We start from the raw sequence: 16077 nt of genomic DNA, 5'->3' as shown, positions 1-16077 counted from the left end.
AACCATTCTTTTTAGGTCACACATCCAAGGAACTGTCCCAGGTTGAGGTGTCGTTAGAGGAAGTTTTGTTACAGATTGATAAATTAAATAAGAAGTCACCAGGACCAGATGGTATTCATACAAGAGTTCTGAAGGAACTCAAATGTGAAATGGCAGAACTACTAACTATGGTTTGTAAACTCTCACTTAAACCAGCTTCTGTACCAAATGACCTGAGGATAGATAATGTGATGCCAATTTTTCAAAAGGGCTCCAGAGGTGATACTGGCAATTACAGGCTGGTAAGTACCAGGCAAATTGATTGAAACTATAGTAAAGAACAGGATTGTCAGACACATAGATGAACATGATTTTGTTGGGGAAGAGTCAATCAGCATGGTTTTTGTAAAGTGAAATCATGCCTCACTAGTCTGCTAGAATTATTTGAGTGTGTCAACAAGCATGTGGGCAAGGTTGATCCAGTGGATATAGTGTACTTAGATTTTCAGAAAGCCTTTGACAAGGTCACTTGCCAAAGGTTCTTAAGCAAAGAAAGCTGTCATGGGAAAAGAGGGAAGGTGCTCTCGTGGATCTGTAACTGGTTAAAAGACAGGAAACAAAGAGTAGGAATAAATGGTCAGTTTTCAGAATGGAGAGAGATAAATAGTGGTGTCCCCCAAGGTCTGTACTGGCAGCAGTTCTGTTCAACATATTCATAAATGATCTGGAAAAAAGGGTAAACAGCGAGGTGGCAAAATTTGCGGATGATGCAAAACTCAAGATAGTTAAGTCTAAAGCAGACTGCAAAGAGTTACACTGGGATCTCACAAAATGGGGTGACTGGGCAACAAAATGGAAGATGAAATTCAAAGTTTATGAATGCAAAGTAATGCACATTGGACAACATAATCCCAACTACATATATAAAATGATGGGGTCTAAATTAGCTGTTACCACTCAAGAAAGAAATCATGGAGTCATTATGGACGGTTCTCTGAAAACATCCATTCAAGGTGCAGCACCAGTCAAAAAAGTTAACAGAATGTTGGGAATCTCTAGGAATGGGATAGATAATAAGATGGAAAATATATTGCCTCTGTATAAATCCATGGCACGCCTACATCTTGAATACTGCGTGCAGATGTGATTGCCCCATCTCAAAAAAGATATGTTGGGATTGGAAAAGGTACAAAAAAGAGAAACAAAAATGATTAGGGGTATGGAATAGGAGAGATTAATAAGATTGGGACATTTCAGCTTAGAAAAGAGACGACTAAGAGGGGATATGATAGAGGTCTATAAAATCATGACTGGTGTGGAGAAAGTAAATAAAGAAATGTTGTTTACTCCTTCACATAACACAAGAGCTAGGGGTCACCAAATGAAATTAATAGACAGCAGGTTTAAAACAAAAAAAATATTTCTATACCCAGTGCGCAGTCAGCTTGTGGAACTCTTTGCCGGAGGATGTTGTGAAGGCCAAGACTATAACAGGGTTCAAAAAAGAACTAGATAAGTTCATGGAGGATAGGTCCACAGTGGCTATTAGCCAGAATGGGCAGGGATGGTGTCCCTCACCAAGCTGGGAATGGGCAACAGGGGATGGATCACTTGATGATTACCTGTTCTGTTCATTCTCTCTGGGGCAGCAGGCATTGGCTACTGTTGGAAGATAGGATACTGAGCTAGATAGACCTTTGATCTGACCCCATATGGCCATTCTGATGTTCTAATCTTTCACCTACATTTCAAATTCTCCTTCTATAATGCTTTCACCTGGTCAAATGGAAGAGGTGATCTGCTGCTCAACCCCTTTATATGCTGCTTATACCTCTGCTTTAGCTATTGAAACAAATGCCTCCTGTTTCAATCAACAATATCTTTCTGCTCTAAACTCCCTGAGTAGTTCTGTAGATTACTGTCCAAGTGTCTTGCCTCTGTCAATGTCCAGAATGATATTGCTGAAGAATCCTTGAAACATTCCTACCCATCTGCTGCCTGTTAAGTAATTAAGCCCTTTCTAAAATCAGCCCCTGGGCAGGACATTTCCCTAATGATCTAAAACTAGTCCTATCTATCTAAATATTTATATTGTGATCGTAGTGGTTCTCTGGACTCTGTTTCTGAAGGAACCTAGACAATGTCCTCTTTTTCCAGCCTTGCTGTGCATACTATGTACCCTGAGTTGAATAGTTCCTCTTCTTTTGGAGAGAAGTTAGAGAGAGACTGAGGCCAGATCTGCCAATAACAGATAAATCTGCTCCAAATTCTAGTGCCCTTCCTGGAGCATATTAAGGTCAGGCAAGCAACGCCTTGCTTTCTTGTATGTGTTTAAGACTTACATTCACACATGCATCCAATTGCTTCATGACTGTAACTAGTACTTGGGAGCCCTAAAAGATTACAATAGCAGGGTAATGTTACAAATTCATACTTGCCTTCGTAGTTGGGGCAACCTAAAGATCCCTGTTTTGGTAACCTGTAATTGCATCCATAATAAAATATTCTGCTTTGCTGTGTAGCTGGAGCTCTAGGCTCCCAGGTGTTCTGTTATGCAAATAGGTAGTTGTGAACTCTGAATGTATTTTCTTCTAAAAAAAAAAAATATAATGCCATCACATGTTAATAGCAAAAAATGAATGGAAAACCAGATGTAGAAATGAGTTGCACATATGAAACAGACGGTTTAAAATGCTAAAATAGCAGACTGCTTTTGGGATTATTAAGTAATATAAATGATTCTAGTATGTTGTCAGCACTATGCAAGACATGAAAGTAAAGACAGTCCCTGTACCAAAGAGTTTATAGTCTGAGGCTGATGTCGAGTGCAACCCAAAGAAAGGAACGCCCCCCTGCGGCGTCTCCTTCACAGTGCCAGCCACCCCCTGCCACATCACCCCCGCCGCTGTGTCAGCCCCCCAGTGCCAACCATCCCCCAGCCGCATTGTGTAAGAAGGGAGTCATTGGATATAATTAAGGCTCCAATTTTGTAATGGAGGTCGTGGAAGTCTCATCTCCTTTCTCCCCCCCCCCGCTCCCCCGCCCCCAGCACTGCCTGCGATGGCTGAGAGTTGTGGTGTACTCTGGTTGCATCTGGTAGCGTGGCCCCCACAGCTCCTAGTCACCGGCCAGAGGTAACTTGCAGCTCCTGGCTGCTGTGAGTGGCCGGGGGACCTGGACCTGCTAGTGAAGCCCTCTCTGCAGCCACTGAGTGGGTGGTGGGGACCCAACAGCTTCCCCTGGATATTTTTAGCAAAAGTCAGATAGGTCATGGGATTCCATGAGTTTTTTTCTTTATTGCCTGTGACCTGTCCATTTCTTTTACAAGAAATATCTGTGACAAAATCTTAGCCTTAAGTATAATTTAAATAAGGCGAGAGTTTCGGCTTGGCGAACTGAGACTGCATAAAAGACAGCTGCAGGGAAAGGCCCAGATCCAGGAGTAGGAGAGGGAAACAAAATGGGTTGTTCAGGCTGACATTGGTACAAGAGAGGAATGAGAGAAAGTGAGATAAGATTAGGCCAGAGGTGTGGGCTGGGGCTTGTGCAGGCCTTGGAGTTAAGCATAAGAAGTTGAAAGGTAAGGACCGTACACTGAACTTAGATAATAATACCTATACATCTCCCTACTAGACATAAAAAAAAAAATGGTTTGAGTAATTTCTAGTGGATATTTGCCCACCCAAGTTTAATTTGTGTGCTGTACAGAGCTAGCGTGATACACACATTCAGCAGTAGATGCACTGTATTGATGTGTATGATGTACCTAAGATTTTATGCTGGTCCTTGCCTTGGTCTGTTTGATCTTCTCCTCTTCTAGTTTTAAGAGGAGGGGAAAGAATTGTTGCTTTACTGTACTACTAAATATTATGATAAACTAATATTTTGTTCTTCGTATGGATTAGAGGAGGGTTTTTTACTTTGAGTGGAATTGAGGAGAGAGAAGTTGTATTATAGTAAGTTCATCCATTCCAGCTTTCTTCCTCAAACCCAATATTCTCCTATGTGACAGATTAGCAATCATCCCATCTGTATGGGTGCTATTAAAGGTTGTTCTCTATTCTTATAGGGTTTGGACGTGGTCGAGGACGAGGAGCTGGGAGATTTTCAGCCCAAGGCATGGGGTAAGTGATGCACATAGTTCTCAGGGAAAATCAAACACAATAGGAGTGTTAATTGCTGTCCAATTTGTTAATGCTACTTGATAAATGTATATTGCTGTGGATAGAAAGCATACAGATCTGTGAAACAGTGTCTGCATACAATGAATCAAACTAGTATTTCACAGAGTGACTATTGCCATCTCTTGGCTAACTAACACTAACGTGAGTACACAGGAGTCAACGTGTCGGAGACACTCAAAAAAACCCTCAACCCCCTAAACAAAATCCCCCCTCAGTCCTCAGAAAACTGAGCTTGTCCCTATGTAACCCAGCCCCTCAAGGAAAGTCCAAGTCAATCCAGAGGCGTTGCAGGTTGAAAGTTATGCGTGGCTGGTTTGTAGCCCAGTTTGAATGGAAACTTGTTTGGCTGTAGTTTGAAGCACGTAGATTCTAAAAAAAAACCCAAAAGACAAGTGAATCTAATCTTTTCTACCAGAAGATGCGGGAGCTTCCCTCTAGTCTTAGTGTTTTATATTTTAGACAATGTTCTTTGCATGTATGTGCACCTTGGTACAGAGTCAAAAGAAGCTTCTTCCCCTGCTGAACCCACAACTCTAAGGATTTTTCAGTCTTGCCATTAGAACTCATCTGGAATACTGTGTGCAGTTCTGGTCTCCCATGTTTAAGAAGGATGAATTCAAACTGGAACAGGTTCAGAGATGGGCTACTAGGACGATCTGAGGAATGGAAAACCTGCCTTGTGAAAGGAGACTCAAAGAGCTTGGCTTGTTTAGCCTAGCCAAAAGAAGGCTGAGGGGGGATATGCTTGCTCTTTATAAATATATCAGAGGGATTAATATTAGGGAGGGAGAGGAATTATTTAAGCTTAGTATCAATGTAGACACAAGAACAAATGGGTATAAACTGGACACTGGGAAGTTTAGACTTGAAATTAAACGAAGGTTTCTAACCATTAGAGGAATGAAGTTCTGGAACAGCCTTCCAAGGGGAGTAGTGGGGGCAAAAGACATATCTGGCTTTAAGACTGAGTTTGATAAGTTTATGGAAGGGATGGTATGATGGGATATCTTAATTTTGGCAATTGATCTTTGATTATCAACAGATAAGTATGCCCAGTGGTCTGTGATGGGATATTAGATGGGATGGGATCTGAGTAACTGCAGAGAATTCTTTCCTGAGTGCTGGCTGGTGAGTCTTGCCCACATGCTCAGGGTTTAGCTGATCACCATATTTGGGGTCGGGAAGGAATTTTCCTCCGGGGCAGATTGGCAGAGACCCTGGAGGTTTTTCGCCTTCCTCTGCAGCGTGGGGCATGGGTCACTTGCTGGTGGATTCTCTGCAGCTTGAGGTCTTCAAACCACAATTTGAAGACTTCAATTACTCGGACATAGGTTAGGGGTTTGTTATAGAAGTGGATAGGTAGGGTTCTGTGGCCTGCTTTGTGGAGGAGGTCAGACTAGATGATCATATTGGTCCCTTTTGACCCTAAAGTCTATGAGTCTATAACTCTTTTAATCTGGACTGGAGAACTGTAACCTTGTTGCCTCTAGCCATTATTTGCTCTCAGCTAATTTTTGTTCTCTTTACAGCACGGATATGATCCACAAAGTTACTGAGAGCAAATAATGGCTAGAGGCAACGAGGTTACAGTTCTCCAGTCCAGATGAAAAGAGGGGATATTTCATTTTGTGTGGCTTTGATATTCACTTTCTGCATATTTCTGTTCTTCCCAACCTTTTTAAACCCTAGGACATTTAACCCTGCAGACTACACGGAGACTTCTGCCACAGATGGCTTTGGGCCAAAACCAGAAGTTTGGGAGACTGGTCAGAATGATGCAGATGATGGAACTGGTAAGATGGCTTCCAAAAGTGGAAGAGCTGGAATGAAAAGCTGTAGCAAGTTGCCATTAAAATAACAGTTCTTTTTTAACATGTTCTTTTTCATGAACCTCTGAAAATAGTTATACTTCTCACCTGACATGGGTATTTGCTCACTTACACAGCTTGCTGCTATACTCCAGCCTCAGGATGGCTGTATATGTACAGCTCTGTGGTTAGACAATGAGAAAGGTAGTTCTCATTTGCAAAATTATAAACAATTCCCCACGAGTCAAGAGAGGTTGAAAGATGGAGCTATTTAAATCCATTTCACTATGGGGAATTTTTGATAGGTACATTACGGTGGGATTTTCCAAAGCACATGACTGATTTACAAGCACAAGTCTCATTGAAAGTCACTGAGACTTATACCCCTGAAATTCCCACCATTACCATACAAGAAGGCAAACAGATTAGTTCTTGAGGTGTGGGAGAGTTCCTAGATCTTGCCATCTTCCAGAACAGGGAATAACTAGAAATGTGAATAGACCATAGAATGGCTACCAGCAGAACCGTCTGTATCTTCATATGGAGATCAAGAAGGTTTTGTATTTATTGGTGGAGTCTTTAGGGTGGAATGTTCATTGCTGGTTAGAGGCAGAAACACAGATGGTAGGTTGAAAGGAGAGTGGTCTTGTCCGGGCACTGGAAAGCAAAGAACATAATCTGACTTATCAGTGACTCAGGAAAAGAACAGAATAGCATGCTGCCTCTTTGAGTTCCAGGTCAAGAGATGTAGTGAGGGGAAAAAAAGATTGTGTCATTGCTGGAGAAATGCCACTAGTTACAGTAGTCCAGCAAGTGGAGGAAAATGGGTGACTTCAGCATTTGAGGAACTGGTCACAAGATAAGGGTTCTTCTTCGAGTGATTGCTCATATCCATTCCAGTTAGGTGTACGCGCCGCGCGTGCACATTCGTCGGAAAACTTTTACCCTAGCAACTCAGTGGGCCGGCAGGTCGCCCCCTAGAGTGGCGCCACCATGGCGCTCCATATATACTCCTGCCGGCCCACCCGCTCCTCAGTTCCTTCTTACCGCCCGTGTCGGTCGTTGGAACAGTGGAGCGCGGCTTAGCTGACCTCCACTTCCCTAGCTACTCGTTTTCTCGTATATAATTATGCAATTATAACCCTTTTATATATATATTTGTATGGTTATACGTGTTTTCTTTGCTAACATGGTTAGTTTAGTTAGCGGGGTTCAGGAAGTAGCCCCTTCCATGAGCCCAGTGCCGGAGCCATGCATGGCTCACCGGGTTTTAAAAGGGGCCCGGCCTGCCAGAAGCCGCGGCCGAAGAGAGATCTACATGACTCCTGTTTGAAGTGCCTCAGGGAATCACACTTGACAGATAAGTGCCCCATTTGCAAGGCTTTTAAGCCGAGAACAAAAAGGTGCGGGACTTTCACTTACCCCTCCACCTTGGGCGCCGAGCGATGTTCAAGCGGCGGGCAGAAGCGCCTCCTCGGCACCGGACCCCGCCGTTACTACCAAGGCCTTTCGGCACCGACCGTCGCCGGCACCGATGTCGACTCGGCACCGCTCCCTTCTTCCGAGGTCGAGAGAGCCTACGATTCCTGCTGGTGCCTGGAGGCTCCCCGGCACGCGCCGTGGTTGAGCCCCCTGCTCCCGCTGCTTCCGTGCCACCTGCATCGCAGCCAGGGAGCTCGCCTAAGTTGCGTTACCCGGCACCGACACCTGCAGAGGCACCGATGACTTCGGTTCCGTCGATTCCAGTCTCCCAGGACCACGGAATCCGGTGCCTGGCAGCTCCCCGGCTCGCGCCGTGGTAGAGCTTACTGCTCCTGCTGCTTCTGTGCCAACTGCACCACAGCTAGAGAGCTCGTCTAAGATGGCTCGCCCGGCACCGATGACGTCGGCACCGTCGATCCCGGTCCCACGAGGGCCGTAGAATCCGGTGCCTGACGGCTCCCCGGCGCGCGCCGTGGTTGAGCTACTGCTCCTGCTGCTTCCGTGCCAGCGGCACCGCAGCCAGAGAGCTCGTCTAAGTCAGATCGCCCGGCGCCGACACCTGCTACGGCACCGATGACGTCGGCACCGTCGATCCCGGTCCCACAAGGGCCGTAGAATCCGGTGCCTGACGGCTCCCCGGCACGCGCCGTGGTTGAGCGTATTGCTCCTGCTGCTTCCGTGCCAGCGGCGCCGCAGCCAGAGGGCTCGTCTAAGTCGGATCGCCCGGCACCGGCACCTGCTGCGGCACCGATGACGTCGGCACCGTCGATCCCGGTCCCGCAAGGGCCGTAGAATCCGGTGCCTGACGGCTCCCCGGCACGCGCCGTGGTTGAGCTAATGCTCCGGCCGCTTCCGTGCCAACGGCACCGCAGCCAGAGGGCTAGCCTAAGTCGGATCGCCCGGCACCGACACCTGCTGCGGCACCGATGACGTCGGCACCGTCGATCCCGGTCCCGCAAGGGCCGTAGAATCCGGTGCCTGACGGCTCCCCGGCACGCGCCGTGGTTGAGCTCCTGCTCCGGCTGCTTCCATGCCAACGGCACCGCAGCCAGAGGGATAGTCTAAGTCGGATTGCCCGGCACCAACGCCTCTGAGGCACCGACAACATCGGCACCGTCGATTCCAGTCCCACAAGGGCTATCGAATCCGGTGCCCGACGGCTCCCCGGCACGCGCCGTGGTTGAGCGTATTACTCCCGCTGCTTCAGTGCTGACGGCACCGCAGCCAGACAGCTTATCTAACTCGGTTCGCCCGGCACCGACACCTACCGAAGCTCTGATGACCTCGGTACCGTGGATCCCGGTCCCACGAGGGCCGTCGAATCCGGTGCCTGACAGCTCCCCAGTACGCACTGTGGTTGAGCCTGCTGTTCCCTTCACGCCGGAGATGTTACCAACGGCGAGGGCTCTCAGTGCCATGACAGAGTCAGTGCTGCCTGTCCCGGGCACCGCCGGTACGGGTAATACAGTCTCTTCAGGGGACTGTCCCCTGTCAGCACAGCAGAGCGGCACCGTTCATGATCACGGTCCCGCAGACACTCCAAGTCCTGTCGGCACGCCGGACACCACTGGCAGTCCCGGTGCTGTTTTCCTCGGTACTGGTCACACTCGCTGCACCGGTCGGTATCCCGTTCGCCGACCCGCTATCGGCACCGTTCCGACCTCTGGCACCGGGGCAGGTACCTTGACTCCTGTAGCCCTTTTCCGGGCCTCGAGATCTCGGTCGACCTCCCGACACCGTTCTGGTTGCGGGTCTGGATCTCGTTCCAGGTACCGATACGCCTCCCGATGCCGGTCCCCGGTGCCGAGTTGGGCAAGGTCCGAGTGAGTCAGAGACTCTGCCTGTGCCTTCTTTTAGTACCTCCATGGCCGTCCGGACACGCATCCATGTCATCCCATATGCGCAGATTTTATGCTCAGGACCACGATCCTGATATGATGGCCAGCGGGCGCCAGCCCCGAAGCAGAAAGAGGCTTGGCGAATGAACAGGCTTGGCCGCCAGGTGTACTCTGCAGGGCCCCTGCAGCTCGGGGTAGCAAAGCAACAAGCCTTGCTTAGCTGCGATAATTATAGCACCTGAGTGAAGGAGTTTCTCCCTCAAAACTTCCACCTGGAGTTCGCTGCCGTCCTGGAGGACGGGGGGAAAGAAGGTTCCCAGAGCATCCCTCCAGGCCTCGTTGGACGCAGCAGACTCTGCGGCCGGCACTCTGGCCTTGAGTGTCGCCGTGAGGTGCATTTCATGGCTTCAGGTTTTAAACCTCCGGCCGGAGCTGCGGTATGCCATTCAGGATTTACCCTTTGTTGGTAAAGGCATCTTCGCGGCAGAGACAGCCCCAGACTGCGAAGTCTGGTGGGCAATAGGGTCCTAATGCGTCTCAGCATGTATACGCCAGCGACAAAACGCAGGCCTTTCTGGCCCCGGCTGCCATACTCTGTGCCTAGCCAGAGGCAGAACTCTGGCAAACGGCAGGGCCAAGGTGGTCGCAGACGAACGTCAGGACCCCTAAAGAGCCAAAGTCAAGGTCCCTCGCAATTACCACTGGGACCAAAGACGGACCTTCCAAGGTTCACCTGAGGGCGGTGTACCAGTCGCAGGACGGGATCCCGATCCCGCTTTCTCCTGGCATGGCCCCAGTTGCTTTCAGATCGCTGGGTCCTGCGCACGATGGAGCATAGGTACCACCTTGAATTTGCTCCAGCCCTGTCCCACTTCAGCGGACGAAAGGGGTAAGGGGTTTTACCCCCGTTATGCCCTAGTCCCCCACTCGAACACAGGTCTCAGACCTTCTTGGTCCTGCACGGACTCAACCGGGTTAGGATAAGGTTGGAGTTCTGCATGGTATCCCTGGGAATCATTATTCCATCCTTGCCTCCTGGGGGCTACTGTGCCGCCCTGGATATGAAGCACGCGTACTTTCGCAATGCCATCTTCCCTCCGCACGGGAGATGCCTCCGCTCTATAGCCGACTGTCAATACTCCCGGTTTACGGCCATAGTCGCCGCCTACCGTCGCTGATGTCGGATATGCGTTTTTCCGTATCTGGACGATTCGCTTATCCACGGAGACTCTGAGACACAAACCACTCAGCGCGTGGGCATCGCCACGGTCTTATTCACAGGTCAAGGCCTGCTGTTTATTATAGAGCAATCCACTCTGGTCCCCACGCAGAGGTTGGGCTCCCTAGGGGCTATCCTGGTCTCCTACCTAGCCGGAGCCTGCTTATTGCAACTGAGATTTTAGGCGATGGCAACAATCATCTGAGGTCTGAAGGCTTTCCCAACGACCTCAGCTCGTTCTTGTCTCAGTCTCCTGGGTCCATGGTTGCCCGCAAGTTTGTAACCAAACACGCCAAGCTCCGCCTCCGTCCTCTCCAAGTCCGGCTCACTGCCCCTGACGGCGGACGCCTCATCTCTCTGCTCGAGTGTTCATAGTCACCTCTGAGCTTAAGGCCTTTGGTCTTCTAGGGAGCTGGCATTCCTCCTCAATGCCCCAAAAATTGAGAGTAGTCCGCCTGGCATGCCAGGGGTTCCAGCGGCAGCTGCGAGGCCGTTGTATCTCGGTGTTTACAGCCAACACAACGACCAGGTGCTTCATAAGTATTCAGGGGGGACATAGTCCCCCCCCCTTTTTTTGTCAGGAGGCCATCCATTTCCGGGTCTTTGGCATGGCCCACTCGATGGAGCTGGCGACGTCCTTTCTCCCAGGCGTTTGGAACGTCCTAACTCTTTGCCTCAGCAGGTCTTTCCTGCCTTACGAGTGATCACTCTGCCCCATGTGAGGCGTCCCGCTTTCCGGAAGTGGAGATGTTTCCTCACACAGACCTGTTCGCTCACCGCGAGAGCAGGAAATGCCAGGTGTTCTGCTCCTTCCAAGGTCTCTCCTCGGAATCGATCTTGGACGCATTCCTGATGCCGTGGAAAGGCCAACTGCATTATGCCTTCCCACTGTTCCCACTGGTTCATTAGGTCCTGCTCAAACTCCGCAGGGGCAGAGCGTGCCTCATCATGATCACTCCAGAATGATCCAGGCAGCGCTGACATACCACGTTACTCAGCCTGTCAGCCCAGACCTCATCACTCAGGGCAACGACAGGCTTCGTCACTCGGACCTGCAGCCTCTTCGCCTCACGGTGGCTGCTGCGTACCTGAGTCGGGATGACAGGCAGCCTTCCACCTGGTCAACGTACCGGGCCAGGTGGAAGCGTTTCTTTTACAGCTGCAATACGCTCGATCTTGCTCCTGCTGAGGTCTCGATCCCCTCTGTTTGGCCTGCCTCTGGCCTTCAGCGGCAGGACCTGGCGGTATCAGCGCTGAGGATACACTCGGCAGCCATCTCTACCTTCCAGCAGGCTGAGATGGACGTTCAGTGTTCTCACGCTCTATGGGTTCGAGGTCCCTCAAGGGCTTGGAGCGCTTGCACCCTCGGGTGCGCCGCCCAGCCCCGACCTGAGACCTCAACCTAGTCTTGGCCAGACGGGTCTCTGAGATCAGAGCTCTTACGGGGGTTCCGCCGTACACTAGGTTTCACAATGACAAGGTGCAGTTATGACCGCACCCGGCTTTCCTCCCTAAGGTGGTTTTGGCTTTTCATGTTACCCACAGTTCAACGCAATGGGCACAACCGTTGCACTCCTTGGACATCTGTGGAGTGCTCGCATTATATTGTGCTGACAGAACCATTTCCTAAGGTGCCCCAGCTCTATCCCGGTAGCGGGCCAAAGGGAGGGCTTGCTTGTTCTCCTCTCAGAGGATCTCATCTGGGGTGATGGCGGACATCCCCACTTGTTATGATTTGGCTCATATTTCCACAAGCCACATCAACGTGCATTCTACCAGGGCTCAGGCTTCATCTGCCGCCTTGCTGGCTCGTGTTTCTACCCACGAGATCTGTCGCGAAGCTCCATTGGTCCTCGGTCCATACCTTTGCTTCGCAGTATGCCCTGGTTCAGCAGTCAAGAGAGGCTGTAGCCTCTGGCTCAGCAGTTTTATTCTGCCACATTTCACTCCGACCCCACCGCCTTTGTAAGGCTTGGGATTCACCTAACTGGAATGGATATGAGCAATCACTCGAAGAAGAAAAGACGGTTACTCACCTTTGTAACTGTTGTTCTTCGAGATGTGTTGCTCATATCCATTCCACACCCGCCCTCCTTCCCCACTGTCGGAGTAGCCGGCAAGAAGGAACTGAGGAGCGGGTGGGCCGGCAGGAGTATATATGGAGCGCCATGGTGGCGCCACTCTAGGGGGCGACCTGCCGGCCCACTGAGTTGCTAGGGTAAAAGTTTTCCGACGAATGTGCACGCGCGGCGCGTACACCTAACTGGAATGGATATGAGCAACACATCTCGAAGAACAACAGTTACAAAGGTGAGTAACCGTCTTTTCTATGCAGGTTGTCTTTTTGACAACCCTTCTACTGTTAAATGAAAGGAAAAGGCTGATACTGGTGACCAGTTGCTGATGTAAGGAGAAGGATTTCAGCTTCATTGAGCACTGGTGTGAGCCCCTTGTGATGTGACTTTCTGCATTAGACAGTCTCCATTTAGATGGATAGGAGGCGAATCTCCTCGGTTCAGAACTGGTATGGCTCCTTAGGCAAACTTTAAACTAGTTGGAAAGGATCTTTTACTTAGCTCAAAATCTGGCATGTATTTCCAAAATGAATGATGATTCTGAATAGATTTGTCCTGCAGCAAAACACATATAGCTAGAATAAAGATTATTAATTCATTGATGTTAGTTTTTTAAAAATAAGTTTTAAGGCCAGAAGAGGCAGTAGAAGTGATACTACATATGAAATCCTGCCTATAATGTTAATGTTGGTGCTTGCTATATAGAGGCAGAGAAAAGAGGTGCGGGGGGGGGCAAGGCATTCTATTCTAATTATTTTAGAAGCAGTAAAATTCTACTTTAACAAAGAAAGGAAAAGATACAAGAAAGGAGAATCTATACTGAGAAACTGATAGTCTCATCTTCACTTCCTCGCTAAGAATGGAGAGCTAGAGAAATTCTTGGACAAGCTATTGATATTTGAAATCATGCGAATGTATGCTAATAGTACTCTACCCAGATGTCTGGGTAACAGGAATAGCTAATTATGACTAAGCACAGATTCCTAAGTTACATAGAGGACAACTTTGTGACCCAGATGGAGGCGCTATCCTTATCTACTTGGCAAGAGTAGAAGAATTCACTGAAAAATGGTGTGGGGGTAATGGAGTTTGATGCTAAAGCATGAGCTGCTGAAGTTCTCCTAGTTCTAAATGGTCTAGAACACATCAGTGCAAGGGTATTAAAATCCAGGAAACCAAATTTTGTAGACAATGAAAGGCTGGTGAATGTGGTGCAAATGGGAGGAGAACGTGGGGAGAGAAGCCTGGAACACCATAAAAATTTGCCATACTGAAGAGTGAGTGACTAGAAGAATAAGAATAATGCAAAGAAACAAGAATGCATGCAAAGTAAAGATAAGGACAGCAAAAAAAGCAGAATGAGGCATTCTCTCTAGGTAGGAGTGGAAAGACAGCCTGAGAATGGCTTTTCGTGTTTAGCTGGAAGAAAAGTACTGGACAGCTAGTGGGGAAATACTAAACCACAAATTGCAAAACAGTTCAGCCTTTTTAGATGTCCTTCTAATATCAACTCAGTTTTGAGTTCATCATACTTGTTAATTTGTCCCCCCACTAACCAGGCTCAATTTTTCAACTTTTTAAAATGTCATCTTAGCTTATGAAATCCGTTTGCACTAAAGATGCCTTAGAATATGTTGTCCTGGGCTGTCACAGAGGGCAGAAGTGTCGCAAAAGGCATCATGGAAAAGCCAGCAGGTTCCATGATGTTGCAAGGCAACACCCAAGTATTGCTGATTGTGAAGAGAAAAGGAGAGGAGGAGTCTAAATAACTTACAGAACCTATAAAAGTTAAAACACACATCTATTCCGAAGAGTAGAAGGGAGCTGTTTATAACACTTCCCCTACTATTTGCTTCTTCTGTCCACTATTTTTTTAATAGTTGTAGGATATGTTATATAAATAGCTTAAAGAGAACTTTTTAAAAATGCAAAATGAATGATCCCTACATGAAAAGCGATAAATCTGAGCACTGTGTGAGTTGGTAGGTTAATGGGGTACTTGCCAGGTGGCCAGAGGTACCCCCGGCTTTCAGATCTTTTGCAATACACTGAATGCACTCACTTTCTTGTGACTTCTTGCTATGGCAGAAACCTGTAAGCATCTAGAAAATAATGGGATCCTGAGCAATAAACAGCATGGCTTTTATATAGAGTAAGTCATAGCAGATTCAATCACTTTTTTTTAAATGAAATTCTAAAATCAGTGAATGAAAAGAATGCAGTAGATATGATCATATGTTTACTAAAGTACAGATATTGTGCCTCAAGTTTACTAGTAAATGTAATTCAGATTGGCTTGGATATGTGCAGTCCCATGTGACTTATGGAACTGACAGAAGGGCCACAAAGTAAAGAGAGCAGTAAACCACAATATATCAGTCTCGGAGGATGGAGGAAATGGTATAGCAGGGAAGCTGCAGAAGGTTGGGTTTTAGGCCCATTGTTGAAATGGAAAGAGCATTTTAATGAAGACTGCAGATTATACTAAATTGGGAAGGGCTGTAAATTACAAGGATAACATAAAACAGAGGGGAGCTAGGAAGGTTAGAAATAGGGATACAATAAGTTTCACGCTCAAAAAGTGCAAAGTAATGCTTCTGGAGTGAAAGGAGGAAAAAATCCCAAAGGTGGTGTGATCAGTAGCCAGAAATTAGGAGGAAAATAGTAGCAATCACACCAGCAATAAAGAGTACAATGCACTTTTACTGGCTTGTTGAGCTGCTGCAAAGCAGATAAACCAGCTTTTACGGAAGAAAAATGGAAGCATGCACAGATGGAAATCCAGGATGAAATGTGCATAACAAACATACTTGGAAAAACAAAACTTTCTACAAACTTTCAATAGAAAGAAGATACTTGTAAAAACTGCAGTGTCTCAGAAGACCTAGGGCAATAGTGGACAGAAAATTATTCAAGTTTGCAGTGCTGAAAGGTGGCATTAAAGCCAGCATGATGGTGTTTTTTTTCTTCTTTTGTTTTTTGGACTGCAGATGGAACATGTTGAAGAGAGGACCTGTTGTGCTAGTAGTAAGATCATACCTGGAATACTGTGTGCAGTTCCAGGTCCTTCAATGTAGGAAGACATTGTCAAATAGGAATTAATTAATGGAAGAGCAACAAAGTAGTTGAGGCTAGAGGGATTGACTTTGGAAACAAGAGTGAGAATGAAATGTGTACAACTTGGATAATCTTCTAAAATGCGTAGTGCGGGAGGTGTGTTCATTGTCTGCAAATGTTTGAAGGGTGCCAGTACAGAAAACGGGTTGATCCAGTGCGAGTATAAAATAAGAATGGGATGAACCATTAGGCTGAATGTCAGGGAAATGTCCCAACTGTGGGATCTGTTGGTTTGGAATACTCTCCCAATGCGACTGGTGGAAGCCCCATTGCTGGACTTACGTAAAACAAAACTAGACAAAACACTTGGAGTACTATTGTTTATTATTAAAGTACTGACACACGACACAAAATACAGAGACCATCCTTGCCCTG

General features: G+C 47.7%; 1 protein-coding gene across 4 annotated transcripts in view; it reads left to right on the top strand.

Moving 5' to 3' along the window:
• The window catches only part of UBAP2 (ubiquitin associated protein 2), a 145986-nt gene that overhangs the window by 65288 nt on the left and 64621 nt on the right, over positions 1-16077 (top strand). For all 4 annotated transcript variants that reach the window (XM_030565760.1, XM_030565759.1, XM_030565758.1 and 1 more), the window contains exons 8-9: positions 4049-4103; positions 5853-5956. In XM_030565760.1, the coding sequence (XP_030421620.1) occupies positions 4049-4103; positions 5853-5956 (159 nt within the window). The remainder of the gene's footprint in view (positions 1-4048; positions 4104-5852; positions 5957-16077) is intronic.

Source organism: Gopherus evgoodei, chromosome 6 (assembly GCF_007399415.2).
Source record: "Gopherus evgoodei ecotype Sinaloan lineage chromosome 6, rGopEvg1_v1.p, whole genome shotgun sequence".
NCBI lineage: Eukaryota > Metazoa > Chordata > Testudines > Testudinidae > Gopherus > Gopherus evgoodei.
This window is presented reverse-complemented; position numbering and strand designations above follow the sequence as displayed.